The following is a 14,801-nucleotide window of genomic DNA, read 5'->3' as shown; positions in this document are numbered from 1 at the left end:
ACCTCAAAATAATCACTCACACTTTGTTGGACGTGAGCAAAGGCTACAATACTGGGCAAATACGTGAGCAAACTCATTGGCATCCTCAATCCCTTGATTGTGCAAGATCTGGTGCACAACTATAGTCACAACTGATAGCAATCTGATTCTCTAACACCTGTCCCTGCTGAACTGAACATGCACTGACATGCAACTGAGTTAACTGATGTATTCTATAGTTGCATTATGAGTTAATAACTTGTGAATTAATTAATAACTAATTCACCCAACTCATCTCTAGTCTATTGATCAGTTAGACTAAATACAACTAGTTTAACAAAGCTAAACTGAACACAACTCCATCAACTGTACCTCCAATCCACTAAACTCAACTCACTTGAGTTCTAACTGAAGTCATGCATGCAACAACTCAACTGACTCATAAGAAAAGCGTATTTCTTTCTGACAACTACATGTGCCACCTCTGTAGCTCAAACTGAAGTGCTCCAAGAGAATAAGATCAAGTTTATAGTCCAAATATTATTATGAGACAATAGTATTTGACTTTTCTATTTTTGACAGCCAGTCTAAAAATAGACTTTGATCACTCACACTGTGATCACTCACACTTTGATCAAAAAATAGAAGTCCAGCTATTTTTCCCAACTTGACCAATCATCCATAAACAGCAACCTGCAATCCATAGACATGATCCATATGTCTAAAAATAGACATAGTCTAAAAATAGACTTGCGCCAAAAATAGCCTGCGGGCCCACTTAGTAAAGGCGACTCTTTTCACTAAGCTCCATCATCTTGTTGCAATCTCAACAAGCATTTCTTGTTGCACACTTTTCAACACGGCAATGCAGGAAAACAATCAGGCCAAGAAGCATTGGAGGACAAACTTTACTTGTTGGACGTGAAGTTCACTGTCTACGTGGAGTCGGTGCACCACAAGAATTTCATCACCAAAGACTCACTTCACTATTAACTGCTCAAAAGCAGCACGGCCAAGAAGCACGGAGAGGGCAACAGCGCTTTCCCCAACCCTGACAACCTGAAGCAGGATGGTGTTCAGGCAAGTGGGTCGTTGGCCAAACCCATCACCATTGGAGAACACTAGTCCCTCTGAGTTAAGTCAAATGATCCAGAATTTTTGTCTCCTTTTTGTAATTTCTGACCTGAGGGCACTCGACTACATGGTTCAAGGGCTCAGATAGGGTATGGCTAATGTCCACCCTGGTTGGCACCTTGGGCAGCTCACCTGTGGAGTGTTTTGCCCCTAATTGTGTATCTATGTTCAGTTTTAAGTCTGGTAGGATCTCAAACTTTAGACAGTATATATCGTCAAAAGATGAACAATTATGTAGATGGTCTGGCTTTTAGTCGGGCCGACCACTGAAATACTAGGATGTATGCCTTTTTTTATTTTCTGATCTAGTATAATTACAGTCTTACAAAAAAAAAAAATTGTTATCATTCTCTAGGCAAGTTGTATTGAGGTGAGGTACTAGTGCTGATTTGAGACAAGATAATCCTCTTTTGTATAAACTGCTTCCTTCAATTGTTAATGTTTTCCAATCAGCACATGAGCAATCTATTACATATAAAGTGGGTTGTACGAGCAGCGTCTACTATCATCAGTCCCTATTGCATTTAAAACCGCAAAGTACAGCCTAAAACTTCTATACCCACCAAATCAAAGCCAAAATTATCATCGCACCACTTGACCACAAGTAGGAAAATCCAAGGGTCCAAAGGTTAGTAGTGTAATCATGATAAGTACAAACAACACAAAAATAAACAAGACCATAAAAACAAAATATCCTGCAGCTGTCGAGATCCAACCAGTGACTAGAGGGCCGTTGTTATCATTGTGTGGCCCTCCTCCTCCCTCGATTAGTGACTAAAACTTAATTTGGTCGCCAGTGGATTTTTCGTTGGAGAGTTATTCTCATCCTTAGCAGCCAATTCAAAGACAAAAGTTTGTATGATAAATTTCTGTCATCATGCAATACAATATCATTAGAATTTAGTGTGAAATTTATTGTCTTGTGCATGTGTGCTTTGAAATTCTAATATTTCCATGGAAACTCGAAAACATAAATGAGGTATTTTTATATGGATTACGTGATGTTGTGATATGCACACATTTATGGTGGGTAAAGTACGATGTTTCATGGGACACCCTGTACCGGATTACTGAAATTTCCTAAAGATTGTTTTTCCATCTCAAGAAGTATACGTGGATAAGAAAGGTGGTCTATGGCCCTGTTTCTGACAAAATCAGGGTAGAAACACAGGCAAGCAACAAGAACTGTGCGACATTCTGTCCAGCAACTTCCTAACATATAAAAATTCAGTGTTGTGTTTTGAGAGACCTAAAATTGCAGAGATTTGATGTGTTCTACGATTACATATGTTGATTTTTGGTGAGAAACTTGGCAATGGTACATCTTTTGATTGCAAAATTTCCATATATAAACTTTGACTAAAACCATTCTGATCTCAGAAAAGAATGAAGTCGAGACTAGATATATAACTTCGTCAAGTAATGAAGCGTTGTAAACTTCAGACACCAAGACTACTGCTTGCCGATGATTAATCACTGTATTTTGGAAAACTACAATTCTGGGATTTTGATGAACAATGTGTTATCATAGTATGTCATGATAAATTCATTTTTCCTTTTTCTACAGTTACAAAACCCATTTTTGGAGAACCACACTCTGGTCAAAAGTTCGCTTTGTCACACGGGGGTATCTTTACCGGTGAAAAAACGGCACTTAGTAGAGCATGGTCAGACATGAGATAGTTTTCGGGCCAGATGCCCTGTTCCACCTCTGAAGGAAACAAAGATGCACCCTTCACATCAAAACCGATTTCTGTTTCTTGAAGGTAACAAGGATCCTGCATATCTGGATCTGCATCAAACTTCATCAATTGAGTCCCTGATTCAGACCCTATTGTTTGCATTAAAAGTGAGTGTTTATTATGTTCCGAAGTTGTAGAGCCATTTTGATATTTCTTAAGTGGTCCTTCACTATTCCCAGGAAAATAGGGTGCTGACAATTTCACTGCTGCAACATTTGTTCCTTCCGAATGAATAACAGAACTCCGGTCAATGGATTGTGCCACCATCAATTTCTGAAAGTAATGAGTCAGTACATAAAAATGCATCTAAAGTATTTCAATACCCTCTAGAACTAGTGAAAACATAGAAACTGGAAGAGAGGTTTTCACACACCTCAAATTCCCAACTGTCTATTATACCATTTCCATCAAGGTCAGCTGCCACCATCAAGTCTTCAATCTCCTCCGTTGTAAGACCCTCTGAACACTGTTCTGTGAGCCCTAGCTACAACATTTTCAATTCCTTTAGTGAAAGGTATACAGTCTATTCCAAAAGCTAGGGTGAAAATAAATGGGCAAATTGAACAAGAGACTACTTTAAATCTTTGGAAATTAAATACCGAAGCAAGCATGCCAGGCAACAAAATAAGACATCTCGATTGCAACAAGTACATAAACCTACCTGTTGAAGTCCCTGACCGAAGTCCTTTAGTGTCAAATAATCCTCAAATCTCTTCGCTGATTTAAAGAAGCAAAAGGCATCTAAATCATTAAAACCAGCTTCTTTCAATTTGGACTGCAATTAAGACATATGCAACAAGTTAGAAGTTTCATAAAGCATTATAGAAAACGATGGATTTTAAAAACATAAAATCTATCTTTCTCGGAGCAGAAAAATCAGAAAGTCAACTCTTTGAAAATAAATATGAGAGAAGTTTCATCTAAACATATTCACTTTCATGGCTAGAAGATCAGTGTTCACAACCTTAATAATTCCAAAAACTGCTTCCATCCAGCTAGTCCTTAAAAGCTTCCGACGTTTATTGGGATTAAGAAGCCAAATGAAATCCACCCCACAGATGTTTCCTCGGTGATTCCTGTGGCTGATCCACTGGCAAAGCAAAATAAGACAGTCAAAAGGTAAAGTGGCGTCAAAAGCCATAAATGCAATCATTAAATTCATTGAAGAAAAACTGAGATGAGACCATGAAAATATGCCAACCACTGTTAAAATTTAATCACCAAGTTTAAACTATTGTTGCAAAACTCAGCATCAACATAAAACTGCCGGGATGTCAACTTGGAAAATCAGAAAATTAAGGAAAAAAAATCAACAAAAACTTCAAAAAAAATCAGCAAGCATAAACTCAAAAAAACTTGGGAACCTGAAAAGAACGGAAAAATCAGGAGAAATTGAAGATTTTCGCAACTCTGTTACGGACAAAATAATGAGTTAAGTTATATCTAGCTGGAGAGTGCTAACCTTCTGAGCATCTTTATCATTGTCACTGTAATTATGAGCAGCATCATAAGATGAGACAAATCCTTGAGACCGTAAAAACTTGTATACGTGTCCACGTTTGCTTCCATTCCAGTCCCTGCAGAGAATGCATTCAAGGTAGGCATCTTACAGTTGACAGAAGATGAAGAATGATCCATGCAAGTTCTATCAGATGGAATTTTGCAATTTTATGGCAACAATTCCTCTGCAGAGTGATTCTGAATAAGAACGATCTCTTCATAAGCTTAACTTAGGATTTAGTCAATGCTATTGATCTGTCAAATAGGAACTGATGCTCACCCACAGAGAATAACAGGGATTGGAGGAAGCTTATAATCTGCCTTAAAGGCCTCCAAATACTCTAAGATCTTGTATACCTGTTTCAGTCAGAAATTTAATCAACATAGTGTAATCTGAGCTACTGAAAGTGGAGGCACAAAAAAAGGAGCTAAAGCATGTTATTGCCATCTCAGAAAGCAACCAAAACTGCAGTCACTACTGAAGAGATAATAAGAAAGCGCATTGCAATTTGCAGCCCAGTTTGTGAAAACTAAAGTAGCATATAGATATCACAAACTTATGGAAAGAAACATACCTGACGGAGGCGAACAAGGCAGAAATTAGAATTGTGGGGGAATAGCAAATGGGTGTTAACAACAAGAGCTTCGTATGGAACACCACCCGTTTCACTCTGTAAAGATGGAACTACAGACCGGAGGTGCAATAACTGAGCTACACGGTCACCAAAGTCATGGAAGAGAAGTTCCCGCTGGTTCACAACCTTGAAATGGTCCTTTCTCACTGCAGTGAAAAGACCTGTAAAATGCTAAAGAGTCAGCTTATAAATAAAACATCCCTACTTCAGGTTTGACTATCTCATTTTGTAGGCAGGACTTGAAAATTTAAAATAGATTAGAAGTGCCTTGAAGTTGGATGTGAAACATAAGGGGATTGAATTATCAACTGCCTCTGAAAATGTTTTATAACTAGCCCATGTGCTTCATAATTCAAAGGAAAATGATTAAAAATAATTATTAGAAGAAACGCCATTAAAAAATGGTTCATATAACCAACCCAAACACAAATTCTAATAATCGTGAAAAGCACATTAAATTGCCGCAGCCAGCAAGAGACATGCTGAGTGGTGAACATAGTACATACATAAAGATGTTAGTTTCCTGTTCTATGTACATAAGGCTGTCAATCTAATGGGTATTATGTGAAACAACCTCAAAGTTTGTCTAAAATGATATTGTATGGTACAACATATGAAGTGTGAAGGCCACATAAAAAACTAAGTTACCATCTCCACGATTATTGGTGCGTCCAAGTTTATAGATCTCATATCCACCATCATGGAATTTCTGTTCATACATCTCCACAAGCTCTTCATTCCGAAGCCAGAACTCCTAATTATGAAAGGACAGCAATGAAAATCAGCTCAAGAGAGCCACATCAAGAACATGTGCTGAAAATTCAATAAATATAATGCATAATTAGTTTCATAGTATAATCCTCTAAGATCAACAAATCTACGGAAGATGTCAATTTATTTGCACATAATCAGTATTTCAATTTTTCAAATTTTTCATCAAGGGCACTTCCTACAAGAGAAAATACAAGTTCCTCATAATAAGAATCCTTTTATATATTGCTGAAAAATAGCATCCGCTTTACTTCAGTACATTTGGATTACAGGATGATGTCGTATTGACGTAGTTGAATATGAAGGATGAACTAATATAAACAAAACAAAAAAACAATGAACAATACCTCACTCATTCATGGAATTCTAATTCCAACAATAGTTAGAACTTACGATGCACTGAATCATATATGATATATATGATATATCGCTTCTACAAGGATATAACTATAAGATGTAGCGTAAATAGCCTCAATAAGCTATTAAAGCCTCTGTCAGCTTCTATCATTATTTTTTATTACACTGTCAGAAAAAGGAAAGCAAAAAAACAGCTTGAAACCAATCAAAGCTTCTCATCTATCACTGAAAAATCAGAGACCTTGGTTTCTCCTCCATTGGCTCAGAAGTCACCAGGTATACTCAAATTTGTTCACTCTGAATCAAATTGCAGTTGCTTATCAGTTAAAACCTTCAGTTACAAGGAGCACATCAGTTTAGGTAGATCATGAAATTGACTCACAGGAATAGAATAAGAAAATCCACCTATACAAGCCAAGCATCAAATTTCAATAGACTATGCGATGATAACTTGAACAGTGTTCTAAGGGTATTTGAAAATGAGAATGTAGAATAGCCAGCAAATAAATAAACCCTGAACTTCTGTCATTCCATGACAAATGCCAGAGATAGATCTCATTTATATTATTTATTATGGGCAATGTTAAATGGAATAGTACACATTAGTGTTATTAATTTCAATAGACTATGTGATGATAACTTGAATAGTGTTCCAAGGGTGTTTGAAAATGAGAATGTATAATAGCCAGCAAATAAATGAACCCTGAAGTTCCGTTGTTCCATGACAAACGCCAAAGATAGATTTCATTTATGTGTCTTGATTATGGCCAATGTTAAACAGATTAGTACATATTAGTGTTATTAATGTGTTGAGCACACACTTATACTAGGTGCGGGGGTGAATCAGTATAAGACAATTTTTACTTATTTAAACATGAATGAACCATAAGAAAACAATCACATATGAGATCGATTAGCTACAGAACGTGGAACACAAGATTTATGTTGAAACCCTCTCGGGAGAAAACCACAAAACTTCTTTCTATAATTTTTTGTAGGCACCAATCTATTGTTATCTATGTTGCACTGGTTTTGGAGATGGGGGAACGGCAGGGACGTGGGGGACGAGTCCCCGGAATGGCTAGAGCGCACCCCCAAATTTTCAGGGGACGAGGGGTTGGGGACGGCAATATATATATATATATATATATAGAGAGAGAGAGAGAGAGAGAGAGAGAGATGCATAATTCAATATTAACATTTGTAGTTGTTTCAAGCTAGTATTATGCACAACCCTTACACTCGCCAATTAAAATCTCAAACAATTTGAAAAGGGGTTGAGTGACATTCCATTATTGGCCACTAGACATGAGCTTTAGCTTTAGGAAACTTAAGTGTAACTACTTTAAATTTGTAATAAGGTCCATGAACAATCTATCAAGGAGAACTGTCTTTATATTAGTTTTTTTCCTCATATTTCTTGTTAATGATGACTATGTTAAACACAAAAGGCATTCCCTTTTCAATAGGTTTTGCAAACTTTTATAGTTGTGTTGAAAACCACTATAAAATAATTTGGTTTTCTAATGATATTAAATTCATATTTCAGATTAAGAAGGGGATTGAATAGGAATTTATTTAAACATTTAGTACTCAATCTAATTCACAACTATATGATTGTTTTCACAATGCTTGGGGTCGGGATGATGGAAGCATTGAACTTGAATAAGTCCTCGAAACCCACATACAATATGTAAAAGCTGAGATGATCCTAAGAAAGAACAAGAAAAATAACCACAAGGATCATCCTTTTAAAACGTTGTATTTTCTGTTTTCTTGACATGGAGGGTGCTTTTTGTAATTTTACCATTGAAAATCCAATATCTAAATCACTAGAAATCCAAAATGAAACCCATCATACAAAACCCATGTTTTGAGCTGCAACTTGTACAAAAAATTTAGATTCAATGCATTCCAAAAAAAATGAATGGGAAAAATGATCATATTGTTCAATCATCAATGTCCATGATTGTCAAAATTGAAGCTCTATGCTTGGATTATCCCTAAAAACTTCTCAAAACATCCCTGAAATCTGCCCTGAAAACCCTTGAAATCTGCCAAAAGCATCTCTGAAATTTGTCTGGAACATCCCTGAAATCTGTCTGGAACATCTTGGGGACGACTAGTAAATCCCCAAGTCCCCATTGGAGTCCCCAACAGTTGGGGACGTTTCCTAAGGGTCCAAAAGTCCCCGGAATGCGGGGACGCAAGGTGCGTGAGTATTTTTGGGGGGGATGGGTCCCCGTGCAACATAGATTGTTACAAATATTTGTAGGCAACAACCTACTGGAGATACCAATCCCCATTGCTGCAAATATTCATAGGCACCAGTGACCAACCTAATAGAGACACCAATTCCCACCATTGCAAATATTCACAAGCACCAACCTACTGGAGACACCAATCCCCATTGTTGCAAATATTCATAGGCGCCAACCTACTTCACTAAGTCTGTGTGTTATTTTGCCTTCATCAAGTCCACTAGCTGCTTCTACCTTTACTAGGTCTGCTTTTTGCTTCGGCCTTCACCAAGTCTGCTTCTCCCACAACAAGTTGTTTTCGGCCTCTTCCCGAGAATGAACTTGTACAGCATGCCACGTATCCAATTTTGCAAATTTGAGTCTCAAATTTTTACCTAAGGCACTTTTGTATGCCTTCTTAGATCTCTAAAAATTTCACAATTTGAAAAGTACCAGAATATAAGTTATAGCAAAAATTCCAAGCTGATTTTTTTGAAATCGATTTTAGGATCATTCAAAAAACCCTAACTTCCACAAGGCATATCTCTGAAAGTATTGCGAACCAAAGTTCGAAATTTTTATTTGCGGTACCACGATATGTCTCCATGGGTCATTAAAAATTTCACACTCTAAAACATCCCAAAAAATAAGTTATAGCAAAATGTCAAACTGACCTATTCGAAACTGATTTCAAGACTATTTAAAAACCCTAACTTCCACAGGGCATATCTTCAAAATTATAGCGAACCCAAGTCTAAAAATTTGATCACATTTACCCAAAGATCTCACCTTTGTTCCCTCAATTTTTCACGGTTTGAAATGTCCCAAAACTTAAGTTATAGTGAAAATCCCAAGATGGCTCATTTGAAGCAAATTTCAAGATCAATCACAAACCCTAACTTCCTTAAGACATACCTCAAAAAGTATAATGAACCAATGCCAAAAAAAATTACCACATGTACACAAGGATCTCGCATCTATCTGCTCAAAATATCATAGTCTGAAACATCCCAAAAGAAAAGTTATAATGAAAATGCCAAGATGACTCGTTCACTCCACAAAATCACGTTGTTTTCCACTTTTAAAACCCTAAAGAGTATTCCCCAACTTCTCTTGCACACATCAAATATTTTCTTGCTTAGATGATCTTCAACTGCACTCATCTATAATTTATTTATAGTGTTTCTATGTTCATTTATGGGGCTGACTTGTAAAATTGGGCAGGCCAACTTGTACTCTATGGATGTGCCAACTTGACAGAGTCTTTCACATCTTCTCATTCCTATGGAGCTGGAAGGAGTGTCGTATATTGTTGGAAAGGTCTCAGAATAAGCTTTTCAATCATATATCTATGCTCCCATTTGAGCTAGGTCTTTAGAGTAAAACTGCCTTCAGAGAGAGGGTATTCAAACTAGTGATCATAAAACTAGGTATCCAAATAATATTTCCAACAATCTTCATTTTGTGATCATTATCTTGGACATATTTAGTCTCCCTCTGTTTTTGACATCAATGACAACAATATTTCCAACAAAATGTAAACCAATTGCACAATTAATTATGACTTAACATTAAATAGATTAACCTCGGGTGGGGGGTGGGCAGCTCAATTGATTACTTCAATGTTTGTGAAATTGTGGAAACAAGGCACAAATCCCCCCCGAAGTGACCCAGTTTACAGCAAGGAGGATAAGTCGTAAACCCCCAGAGGTTTACTAGTAGTTACATGTCAGGCGGGTTGTTGGGTTACTCTGGGATACAAAAATAAAAATAAACATTAAACAGTTTAAAGATATAAATACTAAAGACCCCAACAATTGTTGATGTATGCTTCTCCCATACCCCATCCCATGTTATAACATTTTCAAAGGAACTTGTATCAGCAATAATTCACCCTCCTTTCTGTTTATATGGTACAAGCTTATCAAACCAAAAGCTGCCAATAAATTAGCGAATGGCACAAAACTGAGAATACAAACTAAAGAACATACGGGTGTTATCACAAACTCGCACTTTAGGAAATAAAATCTGAAAACTCAAGTGAATGTAGAGTGAAACTAAGACGGTGTCATTCTTGCCTCACCAACACTCTTCTACACTTCAAGCCAGCTCTCCTACGGCTCAAGTGGGGCTTCCCTAGGTTAAGATTGCTAGGTCTTAAGGCAATGAATTTCAAGGTGATATGAAGAGTAAATCCCCTTAGTTTCACTCCACCCTCGCTTGAGTTTTCAAACTCTATCTCCTAAAGTGCAGTTTGTGTGATAACAATAGGCAATGCATTCAGACCTCTGACAACTTTAAACCTAAGTCACCTGACACGTGGATTCGAGATTCGTAGGATATGGGGATTCGAGTGTCAGATTCGAACAAGTTGACCCCCCAAAACAGGACACGTAGGATTCGCTATATATTATTTTATTAAAATATATATATATATATATATATTTAAAATATATATGTATATATATATATATACATATATATTTTAAATATATATATATATATATATATATCTTTTAAATATATATATATATATATATATATTAAAAATTAGATATTTCTTACACAAATTCTAATTAATGATACAAATTCATTGATTTCAAACATAGATCTTCATCTATAGCATGCATAGTACATACAAAATTCAAATACATGTCAGTGGTCACATAAATCATGATTCATAAATGAAAGACAACTTACAACTACAAGATAGTAAGATAAAGACATTGACAATTGTAGTTTTCTCATTAAGTCATCAAATCAAAATGTGTTACATAGGTAGTGTTGGTGCAATGCCAATGGCAAATAGAAATAGAAAATATAAAACAACTACAGGTATACAAGCCTCAAGGCAATAGGTAGCCCATGACTCATGAGTCATCAATTCTCATAGTCATCATCAGAATCAGCATCAATGTCCTCATCATCATGGTCACCACTGCTCTCCTTTGCATCCTCCTCCTCCCCTGTATCCATAGTCGCCTCTGCATCTGCTGGTGTTGAGGATGACCCCTCTAAAATATCACCGTTATCAAATCTAACATGCTCTAGCTGAACGCTCCACACCCTTAGCTCCTTGCTCCAAACCCTTAGCTCCTTTCCCATAGCTCAAAGTATGCAAAACTGGAAGAGAAATATGGTAAAAAACATAAGGAACAATGCCTTTTTTATGCGCGTAGGTTTCAGTTTAGGGGATTCGAATCCCAGAATCGGGACACGTTGTGTCCTAACGAGATTCATACGGGATTCATACGAATCCCATTAGGACACAACGTGTCCCCTTCTGGGATTCGAATCCCTAGCGAATCGTGTCTGATTCGCAGGATTCAGACACATGGCCCCTTTATAACGAATCCGGTTACTTAGCTTTAAACCAACCATCCGAATGTTGAGAATTAAATAGGGCAATGAATATGTTAATTCTCTTCAACTTGATGTTTGTGTTATCTTTTTACTTATTAGCTTTGATCCTGATTATTATAATGTGATAAACATCAACAACTACCAAAACAATAAGAACAGTGATAGTGTATAGGTTGCAAGCCAGGGCCAAAACCCCTCCTCCTGAGAGAAAAACCCTTAAATCTTTTCTCTTCTTATAGATCTTTCAATTGATAAATACCATGACCTAATGACTCATACCAATACCCTCCAAGATCAAGATTAACCTCTTGACACAGTGTGCAAACTTTGTACTTGCCAAACCCAAGTAAATCTCTTCCAATTGCACCAACTCGGCCTCCTACTGTAGATCCGAAATTTCGACTCCCCAACAACTACTGTTGCCACATGTGGAAGCTTCAATCCTCTCCCTAGAGCCTTCGTTTGTCCTTTGCTTGCCTCTCCTTGTGACTTAGGGCTATATAGATACCCTTAGTAGCCTTCACTTGCTTTCTTCCCTTCCTTTGTCCCAAGATCAAACTAGATGAAGCCCTTGCATAGAAACCCTAGCTTCCTCTATCACATGAGAGAGAGAACTAGCCCAAAACACTCCATACTTCTTCAACCTTTTCTTCATCCTTCTTCTTCGATCTCTTCTTCATCCTCTTATTTGCATAGAATGAGAGATGAGTGGGTGCCTCTTTGGAAGACGAGTTCCTCCCCCTTATATAGGCTTCTTCAAGGGGTAGACATGGCTCTTCAATTAGGCCAACTTGACAACTTCTAGGCTGACTTGATCTTGGAGGGTATTCTGACACTTTAAAAACAAAAATAATTTTTCTTTACAAGTTACAATGTGCCCATTGGGGTCTTCAATATATGATACTGACTCTTTTGACTTTTAGACCTATGACAAACCCCTATAAGCACTCAATGGGTGCTTGACCTATAAAATAAAAGAACTTGAGCATGAAACCCATGCTTCAATAATTATAATAATTTCTTTTCATTTTATAATTTACAAAAGATACATTACATACTTATGAAGACCGAACCTAATCACAAGAATGTAGTGTCTATCTCTCCCTCTCAGTTAGGGAGGATACATCAACCAAGACAAGCTTGTCTCTCAAGCACACAAGCTTCTTGTTTAGAAGAGATTTTGTCAATATGTCAACTACCTGCTCATCAGTGGAGATACACTGTAGCTGCAGCACACCATTTTGTACTAACTCTCGAATATAGTGATACTTGTTTTTTATATGCTTTGTCTTTCCATGAAATACTAGGTCTTCAGACAAACGTGCTGATGTTATCACAAAGTATCACTGTAGGGTTCATTGGTTCTTCAAACAGGTCGGATAGCAAATTCCTCAACCAGGCTGCTTCTCTGCTTACTTCATAGGCTGCAACATATTCAGCCTCAACACTACTTAATGCAACTGTGTCTTGTTTCCGGCTCATCCATGAGATCATGGAGGATCCTAAACTGAAACATCCTCCAGTAGTGCTTCTACCATCTTGTTCACTGCCTCCCCAGTCGGAATCTGTATATCCTATCAAGTGGACATTATTTCTTTTGTCATATTTCAGGCAGTAATGAATGGTTCCTCGTAGATATCTCAGAATATGCTTTGCTGCTATCCAATGATCATGCCTTGGCTCCACTTGGAATTGACTGAGAATATTTACTGCAAAACATATGTCTGGTCGAGTATTCACCAAGTACATTAGAGAGCTAATTAGTTTTCTATACTTGGAAGGATCTGCAGGGCTTGATTTGGGACTCCTTAGTCTCTTCAAGTTTATGATCATCATAGGTTTCCAGTCCATCATGTCAAACCTTTTCAACATCTTGATCACGTACTTTCCTTGACCCAAATTGTTATATACCTAGGGGGATAATATGGGGTACAAAGGGAGGTACCCAAGGGAATAATGTAATAATGGGATGGGCCATAGTAATAAATAAGGTGGTTAACCCGTATCATGTAAGGGACCACAAGTAGTTAGTAATAATGTAATGGGCCCATGGTATTAGATAGATGGTATTGAAGGAACCATGGTAATGACCCATGGTATTGTATGTATGAGGCCTATATAGAGGCTAGAGACTCCACATTGAGGGATGTCAAGGAATATTGTATGAACAGGCATATGGCTTGTGGAGTGTTCTCCTTCCTTAAGGAGTGAATGTATGGTGTTGCCCTACCTTAAGAGTTTTGATCAATAAAGAAGAATTTCTATCTATTTCTTTCTTATTGTTTTTGGATTTATTTGCATTGTCTTATATTTTCAGATCAGATCTATAACAAGCTATGAAACCGGATTCGTCCAAAACCCTGGACGAATCGCGAATCAGTCGAATCGGACACGATTCTGTCCGGACTCGTGTCAGGATTGCAGGACTCGTCGTGTCCTCTTGTGGCACGTCGTGTCCAGTAGCGTGCCCGAATTTCGAAATCGTGTCTCGATTTTTCTGCCGAGTCCTGGTTTGCGGATTCGTTTTCGGAACTGCTGCTAGGTTAAAACTTAAAAGGGGGCGTGTCTCTCTCAGTTGACGGCAAAGGATTCAGTCATTCTGCAAGGTATTTGGCAAAGCCGCAAAGGATTGCATCATTGCTTTGTTGCAGCGAGGAGCGGACCGCCCAAGTCCACAGTCCACCCAACGTCCAGAACTTCAGGTAAGGCACGGTTTATTCAAAATCACGTGGCTGTGCAGAACAGATTTTGTATGATGACTATAGCATAAGTTTCTATTTTCTAATATAAAAAGAATAAAACCTCCGGTTACAACCTTCAATCGCCACCATGAAAGCCGTGAATGAGCATCAAGTTAGCACGTTTTGTCATGCTTCAGCTATTAAAAGCCCATTTGCTTTGATTCTTGACATAGTCACAATTTCCGTGATACACTGATATCAATCTCAGATTCTCAGGCTTCAGCATTGTCTGTATATAGAGCCTCTGTTGACATTACTAACTTCCTTCTTGCCTAAAATCTCTATGGTTTTGAGGACGCAGACGTTATATCGCATTCAATCAGCAGGGTTTCCTACAGG

At 37.6% G+C, this 14,801-nt stretch overlaps 1 protein-coding gene across 1 annotated transcript in view; it reads right to left on the bottom strand.

The window, feature by feature from the left end:
* Positions 1–1,145: 1,145 nt before the first annotated feature.
* Positions 1,146–14,801, bottom strand: part of LOC149146766 (putative calcium-binding protein At1g02270) — a 37,318-nt gene continuing 23,662 nt past the window's right edge. Inside the window, exons 4-11 of the mRNA XM_089452993.1 lie at positions 5,639–5,744; positions 4,931–5,151; positions 4,636–4,712; positions 4,318–4,432; positions 3,820–3,945; positions 3,517–3,630; positions 3,229–3,339; positions 1,146–3,128 (exon numbers count right to left, since the gene is read on the bottom strand). Coding sequence (XP_089309119.1) covers positions 2,715–3,128; positions 3,229–3,339; positions 3,517–3,630; positions 3,820–3,945; positions 4,318–4,432; positions 4,636–4,712; positions 4,931–5,151; positions 5,639–5,744 — 1,284 coding nt within the window. The 3' untranslated portion in view covers positions 1,146–2,714. The remainder of the gene's footprint in view (positions 3,129–3,228; positions 3,340–3,516; positions 3,631–3,819; positions 3,946–4,317; positions 4,433–4,635; positions 4,713–4,930; positions 5,152–5,638; positions 5,745–14,801) is intronic.

Source organism: Pinus tabuliformis, chromosome X (assembly GCF_031772625.1).
Source record: "Pinus tabuliformis cultivar Carrire ecotype Pingquan chromosome X, CPIR1, whole genome shotgun sequence".
NCBI lineage: Eukaryota > Viridiplantae > Streptophyta > Pinopsida > Pinales > Pinaceae > Pinus > Pinus tabuliformis.
Note: the sequence above shows the minus strand (reverse complement) of the source record. Positions and strands in the feature narration are given on the sequence as shown.